Genomic DNA, 22987 nt, shown 5'->3' on the forward strand with positions numbered 1-22987 from the left:
ATATCAAATTTTGGTCAGCAATGGGGGAGTGATTTGCTTCCTTACAAGAGCACAAAAGTTGTACATATCTAACTGTCTTTGAAAGCGAGTCAGGAAAATAGATTTTTTTTTGTCTTAAAGGTCTTGATATTTTGTCTTGATATTTTGAGACTGAAAATGCAAATAAGCCAATTGGCAGAGGGTTACATACATTTTTGTTTCTCTGAATGGTAGTAATAATAACCATTTTTATTTTGTAAAGTGGTTTTTTGCATCATAACTCAATGTAATTTTCAGACCTATTTGGCCAATTGTCATTGCTTATTTTTATATAGTGATTTGAGCTTGAGTAAAACATCAGTGACAAGCCATGCATGATGTTTTTTTAAGTATCATTGAATGTATGCCTACATTGACCACCACATATTGGCTATTGTAGTCAACTGCTATATTTTTTACTTTATTTGAACCTTTATTTAACCTAGTCCAAACCCTCCCCTAACCCGGACGAAGCTGGGCCAATTGTGCACTGCCCTATGGGACTCCCGATCACGGCCAGTTGTGATACAGCCCGGGATCAAACCAGGGTCTGTAGTGACGCCTCTAGCACTGAGATGCAGTGCCTTAAACCGCTGCCCACAAATATCCTTGTGGAAACATATAACCATGTGTAAATGTTATGGCATTTGCCCCATTGGTTTTGTTAGGCCTACATTATGGTCAAAAAGCCACAATAGCTTATTGGCTGCTGTCTGAAACTAACTTAAAGCCCAGTGCATTCAAAAACATGACTTTCTGTGTTTAATATATATTTACACACTGAGGTTGGAATAATATTTTGAAAATTCTGATTGCCTGAAATTTCAGCCTGTTTTGTTGGGAGGGAATGTTGGCCTTCCATGGTAACATCACCATGCAGTAAATTGATAACAGCTAATGTTCCGTTTTCCCCTCCCCACTCATGTCATTCCAACAATCATAGCAAAAGTGCTGCTTGAGAAATTGCTCTTTGCTAAGAAGCTATTTTTGAACTCGGAGTAAGGTACTTAATTGTTACCCAGAAATTATTTCATGTGGAGATAAATGCTTGAGTTCAACCTTTTTTTAAAGTGGGTACAGCCTCCGTGTTCACTGTTAACGCGTGCAGGACTGCTCGCAAAGTTATATAGTTTCAGTTCACAACCTGAAATTAGCTCGGTGCTGGAAAAATCTGAGGAAATATTGCTGTTAACCATCTTTGTGAAGTCAGACTGAAATGCTTTGGCCCTCTCCAGTAACAATCAGATTGATCGCCTAAAGACCCATCTCTTTTTCTCCCTCTCTCGCTGTCTCTCCTCTCCCAGAGGGCAGTGCAGATAGAGCGGTGTGTTCACAATACCCACCACAAACCTATGTGGGTGTGCCTTTTAAAATCCCACTGAAGCTGGTGGATGAATACATCCTTGTCCTCCTCCCAACCTCAAGCCCTTTCTGGAATGCAGGTAGGTTACACCCACAAATAGTTTAAATGGTTACTAGGGTTTGGCGGTATCCAGATGTTCATAGTCATACTGTTTCTGTACCATACCGTATACCATACGGGTATACCGTTTTGGCGAACATGGACACAAGGAGCGCTTTTTTTTATGCACTAAACTATTTAGGCAACAGGGATCTTGACCCAGGAGGGGATTGAATGTATCTGCTGTGACCAAGAAGCTTGATCTTGACATCTAGCCGGAAGAAATCGGTTATCTCTTCCCTGCAGGGCTCAGCCCGAGTCTCAGGTTATTCATGGTGCCAGACAATTTCAGCCCCTCCTTGTTTAGCTGGTGGTTGTTACTGTGTTTCAGTTCACTGGAATTGAGATATGAGGGGGTGGCCACTAGTGGGACCACTTTCACCATCCAGGGCGTCAGAGCTAGGGGCGCGGTGCACAACTACCAGAGCAAGGTCAGAGACGCTGGTTTTCAAGGCTGCAGGGCTCTCACTTTAACTCTGCCCAGATGAACCGCAACGAGACAGACAACTGAAAGCTCTCTCAAATTACTTCCTTGGCTAATGTTTGGTAATATCGGCTCGGCAGACGCACGACATGAAAGTGGTCCTGCCTGGCCTCAAACAAGATCAGCCTTCTCCCTGGTAAAGTGATTGATTTACGTTGAAGAAGTCACAAAGTAAAATAATGTTTATACTCTTATGTCCACCTGGATATTCAGAGGAAAACACATCTTTACTTGATAAACCATGAATTTACCTTTTTGCTTTAAAAAAAGTCTAAATAATAAACTATACATTAAATAATAACTAGTTATTTACGGCACCACATTGGGCAGGGGACTGCTGCTCTGCTATAATAAGAAAAATCCTATTTAATGGGTGTTGTGGGCACATTAGATCCTGATAAGGGATTTTAAGTAAATTATTCCCCTGGTGTTGCTGATGCTGTCCAGCTGTGGCTGGAGGGCTACTTAGGGTGACATGGGATAGAAAAATACATCAGTCAGCCTTTAGGCCTTTATAAAAACATGTGTAGCTTAAACAGTGTTTTACAAGCAGCACTGTGTATATTGTGTACATGTGAAGGACATTCCATAGTAGTGTGTCAGCTGCATGTGAATGTTTTGCAGGTAGCCCAGATTCACTCAAAGTGAAACAAGAGAATCCCATCACTGTGGAGAATGGAACCTCTGTTTGCTTTGATGTCCATGACCAAGCAGGAAACGTCACAGTTCAACCCAAACTGATTGTCCACTGCCAGGTAAGATCATACTAGACCCTGACTGCGGAGGTATGAATACCCAAGTCTTCCAAAGCAGAAGAATTACATACTGTATATACTGCACTTTATATCCCCATCACGAACTTGGCAACTTGGCTTCTTCCAGTGCATATTTTTCCCAAATCTGAAGTTCAATCCAGTGTTCTGTCTTTCGTGTTCCATGCTCATACATTTGAATGCTTTTACTCAATTCCAAAAGTGCAAAACACATTTTGATTCCTCCAAAAGCACTAACTAGGCAGTCTGCCAAAGCACCATTCTAACCCGACAGGGTTGAGTAAGAGGGTGTGTCAATTGTCCCAGAGTATGTGCATGTTAGGGCCACTGTCCATTCAGCGTGTTACCAGGGTCGTATTCATTAGTGTTTTGCAACGGAAAACGAAATGCAGGGTTTTTTTTCTGCCGCAAAATGGAGCTTGAGGCCCTCTTGTTGGCCGCAGTGACAAAATGTAGCTGTTTTTTTTTAAAGCAGATTTCCTGCAATTCTGCACATCTTGCCATGTGGCTGAGAACTGTCTGTGAGTGACTAAAACAATATCAATGGTGGCCCAATGTCATGACCAAAATACTCCTGAATGCATCATGTTTTTCATGTTTTTCATTCTAAAAAATAAATCAAATGCCTTATTTACATCTAGTATAAGCATTCAGACCCTTTGCTATTTGACTTTCCATTGATCATCCTTGATGTTTCTACAACTTGGAATCCAGCTGTGGTAAATTCAATTGATTGGACATGATTTGGAAAGGCACACACACACACACCAGTCTATATAAGGTCCCACAGTTGACAGTGCATGTCGGAGCATATTGTCCGTGAAGCTCCGAGACAGAATTGTGTCGAGGCGCAAGTCTGGGGAAGGGTACCAAAAACAATTCTGCAGCATTGAAGGTCCCCAAGAACACAGTGGTCTCCATCATTCTTAACTGGAAGAAGTTTGGAACCACCAAGACTCTTCCTAGAGCTGTCCGCCCAGCCAAACTGAGCAATTGTGGGAGAAGGGCATTGGTCAGGGAGGTGACCAAGTACCCAAGATCAAGGGACAGGTGAACGAAGCAAAGTACAGAGAGATCCTTGATGAAAAACTGCTCCAGAGCGCTCAGAACCTCAGACTGGGGCAAAGGTTCACCTTCCGACAGGACAACGACCCTAAGCACACAGCCAAGACAACGCAGGAGTGTCTTCGGGACAAGTCTTTGAATGTCCTTGAGTGGCCCAGCAAACCCCGGACTTGAACCCGATCTAATATCTATGGAGATACCTGAAATTAGCTGTGCAGCAACACTCCCCATCCAACCTGACAGAGCTTGAGAGGATCTGCAGAGAATGGGAGAAACTCTCCAAATACAGGTGTGCCAAGCTTGTAGCGTCATACCGAAGAAGACTCGATGCTGTAATCGCTGCCAAAGGTGCTTCAACAAAGTACTGAGTAAAGGGTCTGAATACTTCAGTTATTAATTTTTGCAAATGTATTTAAAAAAAAAGGAAAAACCTGTATTCGCTTTGTCGTTATGGGGTATTGTGTGTAGATTGATGAGCAAAAAAAGATCAATTTTCGAATAAGGCTGTACATTTTTCCACATTTTGTTACGTTAGCTTTCCGAATGGTGTGTCTGTGTCACTCATGCACACACACACAACCGGTCAAAAGTTTTAGAACACCTACTCATTCAAGGGTTTTTCTTTATTATTGCTATTTTATACATTGTAGAATAATAGTGAAGACATCAAAACTATGGAAAAGTGTAGTTACCAAAAAAGTGTTAAACAAATCACCCTATGCTGTGATGACAGCTTTGCACACTCTTGGCATTCTCTCAACCAGCTTCATGCGGTAGTCACCTGGAATGCATTTCAATTAACAGGTGTGCCTTGTTAAATGTTAATTTGTGTAATTTCTTTCCTTAATGTGTTTGAGCCAATCAGTTGTGTTGTGACAAGAAAGGGGTGGTATACAGAAGATGGCCCTGTTTGGTAAAAGACCATGTCCATATTCTGGCAAAAACAAATAAGCAAAGAGAGACGACAGTCCATCATTACTTTTTAGACATGAAGGTCAGTCAATCTGGAAAATGTCACGACCTTTGAAAGTTTCTTCAAGTCAGTCGCAAAAACCATGAAGCCCTATGATGAAACTGGCTCTCATGAGGGCCGCCACAGGAAAGGAAGATGCAGAGTTACCTCTAATTAACTTATCCTCTGCACCTCAGTTTGCAGCCCAAATAAATGCTTCACGGAGTTCAAGTAACAGACACATCCGACCATCAACTGTTCAGAGGAGATCGAGTGAATCAGGCCTTCGTGGTCAAATTACTGCAAAGGAACCACTACTAAAGGATACCAATAATAAGAAGAGACTTGCTTGGACCAAGAAACACAAGCAATGGATATTAGACCGGTGGGATGAGATTTTTGGTTCCAACTGCCAAGTGTTTGTGAAATGCAGAGTAGGTGAACAGATCATCTCTGCATGTGTATTTTCCACTGTGAAGCATGAAGGAGGTGTGGTGTGGGGGTGCTTTGCTGGTGACACTCTGATTTATTTAGAATTCAAGGCACATTTAACCAGTATGGCTACCACAGCATTCTACAGCGATACGCCATCCCATCTGGTTCGGATTTAGTGGGACTATAATTTGTTTTTCAACAGGACAATGACCCAACACACCTCCAGGCTGTGTAAGGGCTATTTGACCAAGAAGAAGAGTGATGGAGTGCTGCATCAGATGACCTGGCCTCCACAATCACCTGACCTCAACCCAATTGAGATGGTTTGGATTGAGTTGGACCGCAGAGTGAAGGAAAAGCGAGTGCTCAGCATATGTGGGAACTCCTTCAAGACTGTTGGAAAAGCATTCCAGGTGAAGCTGGTTGAGGAAATACCAAGAGTGTGCAAAGCTGTCATCAAGGCAAAGGGAAGCTACTTTGAAGAATCTAATATCAAAAATATATTTTGAAACATTTTTTCTTTTTGTGAGGGGGGTTACTACATGATTCCATATGTGTTTCATTGTTTTGAGGTCTTCACTATTATTCTACAATGTAGAAAATAGTAAAAATAAAAACCCTTGAATGAGTAGGGGTCCACACATTTGACTGGTACTGTAATTCATTTTTTTTTTTTTATGTTATTTGTTTAGATAGATAGTCAAGGATATGTTTTGTATAATTCTACACAGTCCTAGAAAAAACGTACACCTATGGCCTATTTTCATTTCCCTTACAATACAAACAGTGTAATCCATTTGATCAACTTAATTTGTAGATTTGATGATGATGATATAACAGCCAGGTGCTCAGGTGAGATCATTTGCTGTATTCCTAAACGAAATTACCAGTGAATGAACAATTGTAAAAGATGAATTGCATAAATTAAAATATTTAAATTGTAGGTTTATTATGTTACTAGCCAGAGCAATGCAGGCAACGCGAGTGGTAATGTGCTGAATGCATGGACAGCACAGATATTCTTGGAAATAGAGCTGCACCTCCTTGATTTGAGTTATTTGACAAAGGTAAGTGTTATAGAAACTGCAGAATATGCTCTTTCTGATACTATATAGAAATCTACATGTTTTACCTGCATGTGACTCTGAAGGAGGATATGATAAAGTGATTATCCTTTCCCTGCATCTATAAATTACAAGATGCACCAATCTCTTAATTTCCAATTTGATAACTGATAGGCCTAATATTGTCACTCATCCGATTGTTTTCAATGTATTCTTGTCTATAGACTAGCTCTTGTTATGTTTGAAATTCGTTTTGATGGGCAGGCTAACTGGCATCTTTTGTTCCCCGCATGTCAAGTGCAATAGTCAAGGATATGTTTTCCATTATTCTAAAAGCCTACTGCATCACACATCATGTTTTCATTTTCCTTCAAATAAATGTGATTTAGTTATAGTAAAGAAAACAGTCCTGTAACGGCTTTTTCCAATTAAAATGTAAAAGAGAATGGTAACAACCCCAAGGCGCGCGGGCAAATTATTTGCTGCTGATAAATATGCATAACACAAACTCATCATTAATTATACTATTGTCTTTCTAAATTAAATCAACCTCTTCACCTTCCTTATCATTCAGTAAGGCCTGTTTAAAAAATATATATAACAATTGTGAAGTAAGATGCACGATTATCGCTCATTCATCCATTTTTCATTCAGTGAGGTGAGAGACGCGTTAGCGTCTGGCTGGGTACCAACGTCCTACAGCACATTGTCTTGGCGGGTTAAGTTGGGGATAGGTGTGAGAAAACAGGCCATGTTCTAAATACCTTTTTTTAAATTTGTGATTAAAAAAATTTACACAAATTACCAGTGTAAAATACAAACATTTAGGAAAAGTCAGGGAAGGAGCAGGACAGCTTTTACTGGGTGGGTAGATTTTTATTTATTTACAAAATCAAATGTCAGTGGCTGTTGGCCTATGGCGGTTTTAGTGTTAAATTGTGAGCCCATTTGTTTTCAGTACCTTTTTTTATTTTATTACCATGACAGATCAAAATACATTTTTCTCATGCTCTCACCTGCGTTAGACGTATCGTGAGCAATATGTTTGGAACATAAAATCGCAGTGTCGAATTTCTCACGATTTCTATGTTGTATGGCACTTTGTTGTATCGGGTGTTCAAGCACGCACATTGTTTTTCTTGAGGCAAGTCTAAGTTCGGTAGCCGTAGTCTAAGCCCCTTCGTCGGTGATTGGTCAACAGTTCTTCTCCGAGTAGAAGTGGGAACTATGGACGGGATTCTTCAAGGAAGTGTTGTCATTCACCAAGAGACCACTAGTTTTCATGCACATTTTTTTTCACTTGAAGTACTGCACCAAACATCTTAATGCAAAATAGTGTGACTAAGACCTTCTCTGCAAATGTTATCTTAGATTAAAGCAGACTATTTTAAGGAAGTGTATACTGTCGGTGTTGCTACAGCGTCTCAAGTGGGACAAGCATTAATATTGCTGAGGCACTGAGTTCTGCTAGGAGTAAACCGACCCTAGTATACAGACTCCTTTAACCTGGTGGAGCCATTGGTCTCCATCCCTTACTTTCCTCACTGTGAAGAGGAGTTCACTGCTTGCCAACAGTGCCCAATGGGCCTGATCGTATGCCCTCCATAGACAATCTCAGATTTCTAGAGCCAATCTTCCCTTCCAGATGCATGGATAAAGAGACTGTTGCCCACTTTGGCTGATAGATTGTCCTTAAATAAACATCAGTCTTCTGGAGCCACTCTTCCCTTCGAGATGCGTAAACAGACTGTTGCCCAATGGAAGGAATGACTTTTTGATTTTGTGATATTTGAGTCCTGGAAGTTAGTGAGTTGGCTTGACAATTTTTAATAGATTTTTGCAGTATGTATTTTTCTGTGGTGTCTCGGTTGCAGGGGATCTCTGGTTCGTCTTCCATGGTGGCTGTAGACTGCAGTAACACAGGGGCCGGGACCCTGGTGCTCAAACCAGTCGCCCTCAAAAACATCACGGGAGACCAGATGATTAAAGCTACATTTGATATTCCCGTAAGTAATCAATTGTCATCTGAAAATACCTCCTTTTTTGTCTCATTTTCTTTGTTGTTGTCCTTTTTAACTTACAGTGCCTTGCGAAAGTATTCGGCCCCCTTGAACTTTGCGACCTTTTGACACATTTCAGGCTTCAAACATAAAGATATACAACTGTATTTTTTTGTGAAGAATCAACAACAAGTGGGACACAATCATGAAGTGGATTCATATACATTTATTGGATATTTCAAACTTTTTTTAACAAATCAAAAACTGAAAAATTGGGCGTGCAAAATTATTCAGCCCCCTTAAGTTAATACTTTGTAGCGCCACCTTTTGCTGCGATTACAGCTGTAAGTCGCTTGGGGTATGTCTCTATCAGTTTTGCACATCGGGAGACTGAAATTTTTTCCCATTCCTCCTTGCAAAACAGCTCGAGCTCAGTGAGGTTGGATGGAGAGCATTTGTGAACAGCAGTTTTCAGTTCTTTCCACAGATTCTCGATTGGATTCAGGTCTGGACTTTGACTTGGCCATTCTAACACCTGGATATGTTTTATTTTTGAACCATTCCATTGTAGATTTTGCTTTATGTTTTGGATCATTGTCTTGTTGGAAGACAAATCTCCGTCCCAGTCTCAGGTCTTTTGCAGACTCCATCAGGTTTTCTTCCAGAATGGTCCTGTATTTGGCTCCATCCATCTTCCCATCAATTTTAACCATCTTCCCTGTCCCTGCTGAAGAAAAGCAGGCCCAAACCATGATGCTGCCACCACCATGTTTGACAGTGGGGATGGTGTGTTCAGGGTGATGAGCTGTGTTGCTTTTACGCCAAACATAACGTTTTGCATTGTTGCCAAAAAGTTCAATTTTGGTTTCATCTGACCAGAGCACCTTCTTCCACATGTTTGGTGTGTCTCCCAGGTGGCTTGTGGCAAACTTTAAACGACACTTTTTATGGATATCTTTAAGAAATGGCTTTCTTCTTGCCACTCTTCCATAAAGGCCAGATTTGTGCAATATACGACTGATTGTTGTCCTATGGACAGAGTCTCCCACCTCAGCTGTAGATCTCTGCAGTTCATCCAGAGTGATCATGGGCCTCTTGGCTGCATCTCTGATCAGTCTTCTCCTTGTATGAGCTGAAAGTTTAGAGGGACGGCCAGGTCTTGGTAGATTTGCAGTGGTCTTATACTCCTTCCATTTCAATATTATCGCTTGCACAGTGCTCCTTGGGATGTTTAAAGCTTGGGAAATCTTTTTGTATCCAAATCCGGCTTTAAACTTCTTCACAACAGTATTTCGGACCTGCCTGGTGTGTTCCTTGTTCTTCATGATGCTCTCTGCGCTTTTAACGGACCTCTGAGACTATCACAGTGTAGGTGCATTTATACAGAGACTTGATTACACACAGGTGGATTGTATTGATCATCATTAGTCATTTAGGTCAACATTGGATCATTCAGAGATCCTCACTGAACTTCTGGAGAGTTTGCTGCACTGAAAGTAAAGGGGCTGAATAATTTTGCACGCCCAATTTTTCAGTTTTTGATTTGTTAAAAAAGTTTGAAATATCCAATAAATGTCGTTCCACTTCATGATTGTGTCCCACTTGTTGTTGATTGTTCACAAAAAAAATACAGTTTTATATCTTTATGTTTGAAGCCTGAAATGTGGCAAAAGGTCGCAAAGTTCAAGGGGGCCGAATACTTTCGCAAGGCATTGTATCCCTCCAAGGATCGCAATGATAGAAAACAAGACACTCCTGCACACTACCATTCTTTAATGTTCCACAATGTCTTAGTTTTTCAAAGATTACTTTGGGATTTTTTGTTGTTGTTGTATAAACACATACAAAAACATTTTGTCAAGTGAAGTTATACATTTTCACGAATCTGTTTTACCAATCAAGAGTATAATGGCTTTACCAATCAAATAAATAAATGTGCCATATGAGTGCTGATCTAGGCACATTTTTTTAGCCTTTTTTAAGTCATAATGAATAAGAGATGGTGTCTTATCCTAGATCAGAATTCCTTTATGAATATGGCCCAGCATTGTGCTGTGACACTGTCAGGTGACCTGGACGGCTGAGGTGAGTGTGGCGGAGCTGGCCCAGGGGAAGCTGCCCAACGTACTGGTGCTGTCGCAGGTGAAGGAAGAGCACTTTTACCAGGTCTCGTACAAAGACCAGCTGGTGTCTGTCGACACCTCCTTCACTATATTGTAAGTCTTCTACTTTAACAGGGCTAGAAACATCTTGAGAAAAATGTTGGTCTGTATTTTGATGTGGCAAAATGTTTGCCTCCCATCTTTTATGCTGTTCACAGTTAATTTGCTTATAGAAGTAGAAACAAATGAAGTCTGATTGTGCTTGTCACATCAGCTGGTGTGCTTGTTCTGATTCGCTGTTTGTTGGTTTTAGGCCCCGCCCTGACAAGCCAAAACACATGAGGGCCACACTGAGCGACACGACCGTGAGGATGGCAGAGGTCCTATCAGGAAAGGTCCATGAGTCCGGATCCACCAGCAGCAGTTTTACTGTCAACTTCTAACCATTATACTGCCTTCCTGACACACATTCACATTTAGGACTTCTTCTTGATTACCTTCCAAATTAGAAACTGGTAGTTCCCTCTTCCAGACTTAGTGCTTGTGGACCAGTATGGGAATAAAAGTCAGACGCTGACCTCGACCTGTGTGGACTCGCTCGCCGTGGACGCCGAGGGTCTCGACAAGACATCTCTGGTGTTTACCTGGCAGGTACATTGAATAAATCGAAGGGATTTGTAACTTATTCATTTACTGTGATGTATTATTTTTTCTGAAAGTATAATTGGAGACAAATATCCCATGTAGTGATTTAGAAAAAACATAAAAATGTCCATTAGGCTATGTGTTGTAACTAGGAGAGCACCAACTCCGTCTTGGTGACGGGAGGGCGGTTCAATCCCGTGTTCCCAGGCATCAGAGAGCTCTCCTTCACCTGGAGAGACTTTGTGGAGCACTTGACCATCAAAGTGACCGCCGGGGATCCTGCACAGCTCAAACTGGTGGACGGGCCACAGGAGGTGGGCATTAAGTTAGGGGCCAAGACACTCTGGCTGCGTCAATGGTGCCTTTTGGGACATCATCTCTATGGTATTGGTCATGGCTTTCCTTTCTCCCTCATTGTAGTCCATGTGTTTTGTTTCTTCATCCCCTGCAAGTGATGAAATAGCAAGTCATCCAGATGCCCTTTCTCCAGATGTTTGATGAGTGGGGGAACCCCTCCCCCGACCAAAGGGTTGTCGTGGCGCTGAAGGCCTCCAATCCGGTGATGCTGCATACTATATATTTACACTTGGTAAATTAGTCAAGTCTATTGGGTGGTCTATCTTTTTTTCAGGTGAAGTCATCTGTTACTTCACAACCAATAGACGAAGATGGAAAAGCCTGTTTCGTAGTGGACCATGTGAGAGGGCCCAAGTGAGTTCCTAACCGTATAATTCCTAACTACTTGCCATAATGACCCTGTAACCATGTATTAATGGAGGGCAGTGTTCAAGACCTGCTGTTCTGTCAGGGTGGAGTATGCGCTGGAGTTCAGAGGGTCCTTCAACAAGCAGCCCATCCACGGTCCATCTGTGAAGCTCACCATTATCCCAGATCCCAACCAACCTGTCAAACTGGTGGTGGAGTACAACACCAACTCAGTGTTTCCTGCTGGAGCCACACTCACATGTCTGTACCTCCCTGTTTATCTGTAAATCTACCTGTTTGTCTGTGGCTCTACCTGTGTGTAACTGTGGATTGAAGTGTCTGTGGCGCTATCTACCTGTCTGTGGCTCTACCCGTGGGTCTGTCTGTGGGTCTACCCGTGGGTCTGTCTGTGGGTCTGTCTGTGGCTCTACCTGTGGGTCTGTCTGTTGGTCCGTGGGTCCGTTGATATGTGTGTGCCACTGGCATCTCTGTATCAGCTGACATGGTTATCTGTTTGTTCTCTGTATGTCCAGTGGGTGTCAAGGTGTGTCATGGTGTCTGAGGAGGGCAGCACCATAAAGAACCTGAACCCTGTCAACATCTCCATGCTAATGTGGAGGGAGTGCCATCAGGGACATCACGGCCCACCTCAGGGGTTAGTTACTGGACAAATGGCACCCTGTTGCCTATATAGTGCACTACTTTTAACTACACCCTTAACCAGACCCAGAGGGACTGACTTTGGCTCTGTCACACATGGACACAACGTTTCACATTACTTAAGTATAAAAATTGATGGCAAAGATTCTGTATCTGATGAGAGTAATCAACTCATTGGTCTGCATGCTTTTCTGAAGGCTGCCTAACTGAAATGCAGCAAACCCATGAAAGACAAAAGGGAAGAGTTTTCACTTCAGGTGTCTGATAGTGTTTTATATTCGGGCGCAGTTGGTGCCAAGTGCTGGGTACATCTCCTGTCTGAATGACTTAAGAAAAGAGACACCGCCAATACAAAAAGGCTTAAAGCAGTGTGGCCGTAGTGTGTTAGCGATCACCAATTCAACGCGGGACTGCTGGGCAATTCTTGTCAGAGGGCTTAGCCACTTTGTGATGTCTCTTCTCCTAGGTTTGTATCAACACAAAGGTAGTCCTGTGATATGTATGTAAAAGGATTCATGGTCATCTAACAGAGACAACGTCATCCCAGAACGTGTTGGTAAGTACACAATCCTGTTTGTGCTCTGTGTGGACGAGACAAAAGTGCTGTGGAGTCACCAGGTTAAGCTCAACCTAAACCATGTGGCTTAGAGCCGTAAAACCCACCTCCAGACACCCCCTAACTGGGCTTTGAATGAAACGCCTGGATATGGTCTCCACTCTCCAAATTGGTCCACTGTTTATTTGATCTAGAAGAAATGTATTTCATGTCGAGTGGCTGGATGTCTATAGGCCCTATAGGTTATTTTGGGCCACTTGAAGAACTAAAGTTATCACGTCTCTCTCTTTCTTGTCCTCGCCTAGTATGTCATAGATGCTGTGCCCAACAATCCTGCCAGACCTTCAGCCACCAACCTCAGTGGTCTCCAACAACATTGTCATTGCCAGTCGTACTCTGATGGAGGACGTGTCTGAAAATAATGGTGAGACGATTAGATCCTCTGGCCAGCGGAAGCCATGAATCACTCATCACCATATAAGTATGAGTTGAAGTCTACCAATGGTCAAACTATATGTTGTATCATTTTTGGTGATCAAGCCTAACTGAGGCCGTAAAGGTAGTAGAACCTCTGACCATGGCAATTTGACGTCATTGACATAAATAGGTTCTAGTGATTTATACAATATACACTGCCAAAAGTATGTGGACACCTGCTCGTCGAACATCTCATTCCAAAATCATAGGCATTAATATGGAGTTTGTCCCCTCCCTGTCTTTTGTCTATTTATGAGGCTGCTGGTTTGTGTTGCTTCCATCCAGGATGTGTATAATAACCCAGTCGGACTGGAGCTGAGATGGAAGGTGGTGGTCACCATCAAGAGCTCCAAGGGCTCCAGTGACAGAAGCCTGCCTCTCTTTGAGGGCAAAGCCTGCAGATTAGCCGTGCTAATGGAGAGGCCCACATCACTGTGAGTGGGGTGGTGGTGCGGTGTGCTTGTACATCTTTTCTTCAGGCTTTGCGTGCCAACCACGATTTTGCATTGGATATTGTCTATATATTGTTTGAAAACGTCTCTCTCCCTTCTAAAATCTGTCCATCATGGAGAACAGTCCTGGTCAGGATGGGAATGAGTACGTCCTGCACTTCAGACCTGTCATCCCAGGGTTTGGCCCCCAAAAATCCCCTAGTAGCGTTTTGAGCTCCCCTTCCGCTTCTACAATGGTTAGATCACGTTTTATTTTTTAATTGTTAAATCATACCAATGTCAGTTTGTCATTTTATTGCTAGATTTTTGAATAACATTGAGTGTTTGCCATCCAAAATGGGTTGACACGCTGTGATCATGAGTGTCCAGCCATCTTAAAAGGGACATTTCACTCAAAGTAAAAATGTGTTGGATGTTTCAGACCTGAAAAGTAGACTAATGTTAAGATTACTTTCCACATCATAGGCCATCTATTTTGTAGCTCCAGCTATGTGCCTCAGTCCCAAATCTGTGGAACAGATGAGCAGTCTAAATTCCGGGTTGTATTCGTTGGTTATCTTTTCCATTCATGTTGGGTGGGAGCAAATAGCTGGATCGACACAAACGATGTCGTGGGACGTGGATTCATCCTAACGTTGGACTACTTTTGATTGGCAAGTGTGGTGTCAATTTAAAGGCCAGTCTCTTGGCCCCTGGAACAGTGTGTCTCAGGTGATCCCGACTGTTCTCCTGTCCCCTACTAGATGTGGAGAACAGGGAGCAGATGTCTGAACTGACCAGGAAGAAGGACCAGATAAACCAGACGATTGACATCTACAAGAGTCTGTTTGACACCAACAGGCAACTCATCACGGAGCTCGATAGTAGGTGTTGCGTTCCAAACGTGTTATGTCAGTGTTAACTGAGCTGCAAGAGAGAATGGAAACATACAATTTGGTTCCAGTTTGGTGCCAAGCTATCAGTGTTAAAACATGTTCCTTCTGTAGAGCTGGGATATCTCTATCTTTAGATCAAGTGTTCAACGCCACCAACAAAGAGGGTCATCTGAAATCGGAGCTCATGAAGAATAGCATGAATGTAGCACAACTGTCATCTGTAAGTATTTGATTATACTCACATTCCATCCAATTGACAACAGTTTTTCATGTGAATATTCTCAAATCTGAATGGAAACAATTGCATTTTCCCACCAGAGATGTTTCCATAGAGTTGACTAAAAGGCGTGATGACGTAGTGCACATAAAATAACTTTTGCGGTTAAATTCCCATATACAAAATTTAAAAAAGAAATAGAAGTAAAATGGGTTTCCATCGTAGAAGTAACTCCACTGATGGTTTTGTCTAAACAAATGTTGCGTTACAGTGCCTTTGGAAAGTATTCAGACCCCTTGACTTTTACCACATTATTACGTTGCAGCCTTATTCTAAAATTGATTACAAAAATAAAATCCTCAGCAATCTACACACAATACCCCATAATGACAAAGTGAAAACAGGTCTTTAGAAATGTTTGCAAATGTATTAAGAACAAAAACATAACTTATTTTCATAAGTATTCAGACCCTTTGCTATGAGACTTGAAATTTGAGCTCGGGTGCATCCCGTTTCCATGGATCAACCTTGATGCTTCTACAACTTAATTAGAGTCCACCTGAAGTAAATTAAATTGATTGGACATTATTTGGAAAGGCACACACCTGTCTATATAAGGTCCCACAGTTGTCAGAGCAAAAACCAAGACATGAGGTTGAAGGAATTGTCTGTAGAGCTCCGAGGCTCTGAGGTTTGTGTTGAGGCATAGATCTGGGGAAAGGTACCAAAACATTTCTGCAGCATTGAAGGTCCCCAAGAACACAGTGGCCTCCATCATTCTTAAATGGAAGAAGTTTGGAACCACCAAGACTCTACCTAGAGCTGGCCACCTGGCCAAAACTGAGCAATCGGGGGAGAAGGGCCTTGGTCAGGGAGGTGACCATTAACTAGATGGTCACTCTGACAGTGCTCCAGAGTTCCTCTGTGAAGATGGGAGAACCTTCCAGAAGGACAATAGTCTCTGCAGCACTCCACCAATCAGGCCTTTATGGTAGAGGTACCAGACGGAAGCCACTCCTCAGTAAAATGCAGGAGTCCACTTTGTATTTAGTTTTTAGTTTTTTCCCCACATTTATTTAACCAGGTAGGCCAGTTGAGAACAATCTCTCAGTTATGGAAAGGCGGCCATAGGAAGTGTTGGCTTTGAGGATGACCAGTGCAATATACCTGCTGGAGCGCCTGCTACGGGTGGGTGATGCTATGGTGACCAGTGAGCTGAGATAAGGACCTGGAGCCAGTGGGTTTGGCGACGAATATGTAGTGAGGGCCAGCCAACGAGAGCATACAGGTCGCAGTGGTGAGTAGTAAATGGGGCTTTGGTGACAAAACGACTGGCACTGTGATGGACTACATCCAGTCTGCTGAGTAGCGGGATGGAGGCTATTTTGTAAATTACATCGTCGAAGTCAAGGATCGGTAGGATGGTCAGTTTTACAAGGGTATGTTTGGCAGCATAAGTGAAGGAGGCTTTGTTGCGAAATAGGAAGCCAATTCTAGATTTAATTTTGGATTGGAGATGTTTAATGTGAGTCTGGAAGGAGAGTTTACAGTCTAACCAGACACCTAGGTATTTGTAGTTGTCCACAAGTCAGAACCGTCCGGAGTAGTGATGCTAGTCGGGCGGGCGGGTGCGGGCAGCGATCGGTTGAAGAGCATGCACTTAGTTTTATTAGCATTTAAAAGCAGTTGGAGGCCACGGAAGAAGTGTTGTATGTCATTGAAGCTCGTTTGGAGGTTTGTTAGCACAGTGTCCGAAGAAGGGCCAGATGTATACAGAATGGTGTCGTCTGCGTAGAGGTGGATCAGGGACTCACCAGCAGCAAGAGCGACATCATTGATATATACAGAGAAAAAAGTCGGCCTGAGAATTGAACCCTGTGGCACCCCCATAGAGACTGCCAGAGCAAGTTTCTGCAGGGGGTGCTGAGATGTTGGCTGGGGTAGGGGTAGCCAGGTGGAAAGCATGGCCAGCCGTAGAACAATGCTTGTTGAAATTATTGTTTATTGTAGATTTATCGGTGGTGGCAGTGTTTCCTATCCTCAGTGCAGTGGGCAGCTGGGAGGAGGTGCTCTTAATCTCCATGAACTTTCCAGTGTCCCAAAACTTTTTGGAATTAGTGCTACAGGATGCAAATTTCTGTTTGAAAAAGCTAGCCTTTGCTTTCCTAACTGACTGAGTATATTGGTTCCTGACTTCCCTGAAAAGTTACATATCACGGGGGCTATTCAATGCTAATGCAGAATGTCACAGGATGTTTTTGTGCTGGTAAAGGGCAGTCAAGTCTGGGGTGAACCAAGGGCTATATCTGTTCTTAGTTAAAACATTTTGAATGTTGCATGATTATTTAAGATGGTGGGGAGTTGGAGTTGCCAAAAGGCACCTAAAGACTCTGACCATGAGAAACAATATTTTCTGGTCTGATGAAACCATGATTTGGCTTGAATGCCAAGCGTCACTTCTGGAGGAAACCTGGTACCATCGCTACGGGGAAGCATGGTGGTGGCAGCATCATGCTGTGGGGGTGTTTTTAAACAGCAGGGACTGGGAAATTAGTCATGATCGAGGCAAAGATGAAAGTAGCAAAGCACAGAGATCCTTGATGAAAACCTGCTCCAGAGTGCTCAGACTGGGGTGAAGGTTCACCTTCAACAGGACAACAACCCTAAGCATACAGCCAAGATAACGCAGGAGTGTCTTTGGGACAAGTCTCTGAATGTCCTTGATTGACCCAGCCATAACTCCCTATCCAACCTGACAAAGCTTGAGAGGATCTGCAGAGAAGACTGGGAGAAACTCCCCAAATACAGGTGTGCCAAGTTTGTAGCGTCATACCCAAGAAGACTCGAGGCTGTATTTGCTGCCAAAGATGCTTCAACAAAGTACTGAGTAAAGGGTCTGAATGCTTATGTAAATATTATGTTTTTGTTTTTTATTTAAAATTATTGGCACACATTTCGAAACCATTTTTGCTTTGTCATTATGAGGTATTGTGTGTAGATTGATGAGGGGGGAAAAACAATTTCATACATTTTTAAATAATGTGGTAAGGTAACAAAATGTGGAAAAAGTAAAGGGGTCTGAATACTTTCCGAAAGCGTTGTATATAGCGAATGTGCCCACTCTGGTCTTGGCACGTGTGCTTTAGCCAACAGCTCGCAGATACAGTGCGGTTAGGCTACTTACATGACGACATTTTTGTGTGTAAGATTAGTTTTATTTGTCAAACGGCAGCCAAGCATTGATCATCATGTCACCAGAATTAAGACCCTCTATTTATTGGAAAGGAGCGTCAAGCTCATCACTGTGCACATTCACCATGTGAAGTTCATCACTTATTTAATCTGTAACCTAATAAACTGCATGCTTCCAAGTCGTAGAGGACCACACAACATGTCATCGCGTGACTCCAAGTTTACTTCGATATGATGGTTATTATATCAAAGCATATAGGCGTTTCCATCACCATTTCTTGCATAATAAACTATACAGACACAAAAACATTCCACCTGTCCTAGTGTATTTTGTTTTGTCGACATTTGGATATTTTAGACAAATGTGCTGTTTCAATCAGCCTTTTGTGAATTTTTTCCTTTATCCGACATGAACTTTACTCACAAAAAGGTTGGATGGAAACCTGCTTACTGAGAAAGACCATAGATACTCGACCACATTCACAAGACTGTCATTTGTACTATATATGATGCATGCACTCTCAGAAGTTGAGAGGTTTGATGGATCCATTCTGTGTTATAGATCCCAGCGATCGACGCCCTCATCAGTCAGAAGACAGCCGATATATACATATACACATATACATATACACGTGCGAAAGTATTCGGCCCCCTTGAACTTTGCGACCTTTTGCCACATTTCAGGCTTCAAACATGAAGATATAAAACTGTATTTTTTTGTGAAGAATCAACAAGTGGGACACAATCATGAAGTGGAACGACATTTATTGGATATTTCAAACTTTTTTAACAAATCACAAACTGAAAAATTGGGCGTGCAAAATTATTCAGCCCCTTTACTTTCAGTGCAGCAAACTCTCTCCAGAAGTTCAGTGAGGATCTCTGAATGATCCAATGTTGACCTAAATGACTAATGATGATAAATACAATCCACCTGTGTGTAATCAAGTCTCCGTATAAATGCACCTGCACTGTGATAGTCTCAGAGGTCCGTTAAAAGCGCAGAGAGCATCATGAAGAACAAGAAACACACCAGGCAGGTCCGAGATACTGTTGTGAAGAAGTTTAAAGCCGGATTTGGATACAAAAAGATTTCCCAAGCTTTAAACATCCCAAGGAGCACTGTGCAAGCGATAATATTGAAATGGAAGGAGTATCAGACCACTGCAAATCTACCAAGACCTGGTCGTCCCTCTAAACTTTCAGCTCATACAAGGAGAATACTGATCAGAGATGCAGCCAAGAGGCCCATGATCACTCTGGATGAACTGCAGAGATCTACAGCTGAGGTGGGAGACTCTGTCCATAGGACAACAATCAGTCGTATATTGCACAAATCTGGCCTTTATGGAAGAGTGGCAAGAAGAAAGCCATTTCTTAAAGATATTCATAAAAAGTGTCGTTTAAAGTTTGCCACAAGCCACCTGGGAGACACACCAAACATGTGGAAGAAGGTGCTCTGGTCAGATGAAACCAAAATTTAACCTTTTGGCAACAATGCAAAACGTTATGTTTGGCGTAAAAGCAACACAGCTCATCACCCTGAACACACCATCCCCACTGTCAAACATGGTGGTGGCAGCATCATGGTTTGGGCCTGCTTTTCTTCAGCAGGGACAGGGAAGATGGTTAAAATTGATGGGAAGATGGATGGAGCCAAATACAGGACCATTCTGGAAGAAAACCTGATGGAGTCTGCAAAAGACCTGAGACTGGGACGGAGATTTGTCTTCCAACAAGACAATGATCCAAAACATAAAGCAAAATCTACAATGGAATGGTTCAAAAATAAACATATCCAGGTGTTAGAATGGCCAAGTCAAAGTCCAGACCTGAATCCAATCGAGAATCTGTGGAAAGAACTGAAAACTGCTGTTCACAAATGCTCTCCATCCAACCTCACTGAGCTCGAGCTGTTTTGCAAGGAGGAATGGGAAAAAATGTCAGTCTCTCGATGTGCAAAACTGATAGAGACATACCCCAAGCAACTTACAGCTGTAATCGCAGCAAAAGGTGGCGCTACAAAGTATTAACTTAAGGGGGCTGAAAAATTTTGCACGCACAATTTTTCAGTTTTTGATTTGTTAAAAAGGTTTGAAATACCCAATAAATGTCGTTCCACTTCATGATCCACTTGTTGTTGATTCTTCACAAAAAAATACAGTTTTATATCTTTATGTTTGAAGCCTGAAATGTGGCAAAAGGTCGCAAAGTTCTAGGGGGCCGAATACTTTCGCAAAGCACTGTGTATATATATATATATATATATATATTAGTGCACTACTTTTGACCAGAGCCCTATTGGTGCCATTTGGGACCTGTCCCCTGTCTCTGCAGCGTTCTGATGCTTCATCCTAGTAGTGGTTGACTAGAGAAGAACAGTGTGTGGCGTGTGCATCAGTTTCAGCAGGATTTAAAAATGTGCCATCCTTCTGGCTCCTGTGCAGATTGGCCACCTGGCGCTGGTGGAGGACGATGACGTGGCCACCGTCATCTCCTGGGAGACATGGACTGTGTGGTCACCATGACAACGGTGGCGACACGGAAGATCTACAACGACACCCAGGGGAGGCAGCAGGTCATGCCCCTGGACACGGTGTTCTAGAGAAACAGCAGCAGCAGCAAGGCACACACACACACACACACACACGAGTATCTTTAATAAAACATGCAATTGTTGCTTCCTTTCAATGTAGAAGTAAATGAAATACCTCTATAATTTGAATCTTTGTGACCTGTGTTGGGAAAGGTTCTTGGAGTTTTGTTCTCAAAGGTGTTCATGCTTTAGTGAGTTGTACTTGTTTCTTTTTTCAGACCCTTGCCCCACATAAGAAATGGCCAGGCCAGATTTCTTCCCATTAGGAACCCTGTGTTTGCCCGAGACCTCCTTATTTTCCAAGAGAATGCAGAGGGCTGCCAGATGGGTGAGTCAGTCTTCTTCAGAATTTATATTTGGATCAAATATTCCCCAATATGTAACCTCCCCCTTAAATGTAACTATATCTATGCTGAGAGGGTTTCTCTGTAGTTCCAGAAGCTTGCCCCACTCTTCCTCCTTGGTCCCAGGAGATCAGTCCTGCCTTTTAGTTCACAAAGAATAAAATGACCCGGACGAGGGACCTGATCCTAGACCCTAGGTCTGGTCTCTGTTTGTTTGCAGTTGTTAGGCTAGTTTCTCTCCCTATTCTCTCCCCCCCCCCCTCTTGTTCCTGGGTTTGGGGGTTAAACTGTTCCAGACTGAACCCCAGGCTCTTAACTCACTGGGGGGGGGGGGGGGGGGGGGGGATGGTTCTCCATCTCTTGGGGACTCTGCTACTGGAGTGGTAATTGGACCCCAGCCAGCCCTTCTCTTTAAAATGATTGTTGATAATGATGCTGTTTGTGTAATTAAAGGATTATTATCATTTGCATGTTTAAACTTTAGTTTTGTCTTTTTTTCTCCCTTATCTAATGAAAGGGCCTTGTTTTCAGTATTTCCAGATTTGGGACTGATGTCATAACGAGGGCTTCTGGAACAGTTTTGCGTTATTCTTTACATTATGCTTCTCGGGGCTCCACTTGTAAGAGGTTTTTGCAGGGGTATAATATCAAACTAAAACGGTTAAAACCATCAAAGAACATCTGGAGTTGAACTGAGTTTATTTCTTGTACAGAAGTAATTATTTGAGATCATACACCCCTTGTCTTTAGCCAATTAATGAAACATGATTCAAACAGTAACTGGAGGGTTAGTGATCAGTTTCAAGTAATCTGGTAGTAGTTTGGTGACTACGTATGTAGTTACCCTTTGATAATCATCCCTTGTTCCCGCCAGTATTTGGAAACCTATTGGGAGACACCATTTTGATTGATGACCTGGACTCTGCTAACCACTACAGGAAGGGGGTGAGTCAAACAAGGCGTGTTGATTGGATGGCCTTAACCAAGCCATCGAACAATACAGGCCAAGTAGTGTTCTAGTTTAAAGTCATTGCCTCGGGTGTAGTCAGTGCACACGTAGCAAACCGTTTCGCAAAAACAAGAAAGCATTTTGCAACAAACTTTTTTTCTTTTGGACAAATTCAGCTAGGTCCCTCCCCTTTTTCATACCGTTTGAGAATGTTTGCTTTCATTTGGTTCCCAGTGAATACATCCCTGGCTTAGGCTGATAAAAATGTGTATCTAGTGTGCATCTGAAATGGCACCCTATTATTCCCTATTTAGTGCCCTACTTTTGACCAGGGCCATTTGGGATGCAGAGGGTAGTACAGGAACTTGTCCTAAAGTCAAGTCAGTATTTTCTTGTTTAAGAACGGGATCTTGTTGTTTTGGTTTTGGCCAGGTGGTCCAGAGCAGAATCCCGTTCTCCACCCTCGTGACCCGGCAGGGAGAGAGGATCCACAGCATCGGCAAGTTTGGGGGCTTGCAGAACAAAGCCCCACCAATAGAGAAACTGCGTGGCCAGGTGCTTCGGTGCACCCCTCCCCAAGCAATACCAAACCTTTATGGGCCAGATTGGTCAGTCACTGGATTTTAGTTCTGTTTGTACTGGTGCGTGCCTGTTGCATCGTATCATACATGGTATACATTTACAATGCCTTTCCCTTGTTTGTAGACTTGTTCCAGCAGTACCGGTTGGCCATGCAGAAGCGCATACTGGTGAAGGAGGACTTTGAAGGCCACATGCAATACCTGAAGTCACCAGAGATGGCACAGAAAGAGGAGAAGACACAGCTCAAAGACATTGAGACAAAGCTTGGTACGTGTAGGTGGGGAGGGGTACATTTCAACACTGTAATAAAATATATACAGTAGCAGTCAAGTTTGGACACACCTACTCATTCAAGGGTTTTTCTTTAGTTTTACTATTTTCT

General features: G+C 42.6%; 1 protein-coding gene and 1 pseudogene across 1 annotated transcript; both read left to right on the forward strand.

Moving 5' to 3' along the window:
- Positions 1-22987, forward strand: part of LOC149979571 (structural maintenance of chromosomes flexible hinge domain-containing protein 1-like) — a 29551-nt pseudogene extending 6564 nt beyond the window's left edge.
- On the forward strand, positions 172-20701 carry LOC110535011 (structural maintenance of chromosomes flexible hinge domain-containing protein 1-like). Its single transcript, XM_090189959.1, has 9 exons — positions 172-2719; positions 8128-8259; positions 10321-10469; positions 10669-13345; positions 13684-13832; positions 13975-14086; positions 14594-14713; positions 14837-14945; positions 20582-20701. Exons 2-4 carry the CDS (start codon positions 8149-8151, stop codon positions 10796-10798), a joined length of 390 nt encoding a protein of 129 aa, XP_090046085.1. The 5' UTR covers positions 172-2719; positions 8128-8148; the 3' UTR covers positions 10799-13345; positions 13684-13832; positions 13975-14086; positions 14594-14713; positions 14837-14945; positions 20582-20701.

Source organism: Oncorhynchus mykiss, chromosome 11 (assembly GCF_057628025.1).
Source record: "Oncorhynchus mykiss isolate SJ-2025 chromosome 11, ASM5762802v1, whole genome shotgun sequence".
Classification (NCBI taxonomy): Eukaryota; Metazoa; Chordata; class Actinopteri; order Salmoniformes; family Salmonidae; genus Oncorhynchus; species Oncorhynchus mykiss.

Excerpts from the sequence above, each read along its gene's own strand:
- LOC110535011 (XM_090189959.1), top strand. The coding sequence starts at position 8,149 with ATGGTGGCTGTAGACTGCAGTAACACAGGGGCCGGGACCCTGGTGCTC. Across the intron at positions 8,260-10,320 it reads AAGCTACATTTGATATTCCC|GTGACCTGGACGGCTGAGGT; the intron begins GTAAGTAATCAA and ends TGACACTGTCAG. Across the intron at positions 10,470-10,668 it reads GACACCTCCTTCACTATATT|GCCCCGCCCTGACAAGCCAA; the intron begins GTAAGTCTTCTA and ends TGTTGGTTTTAG.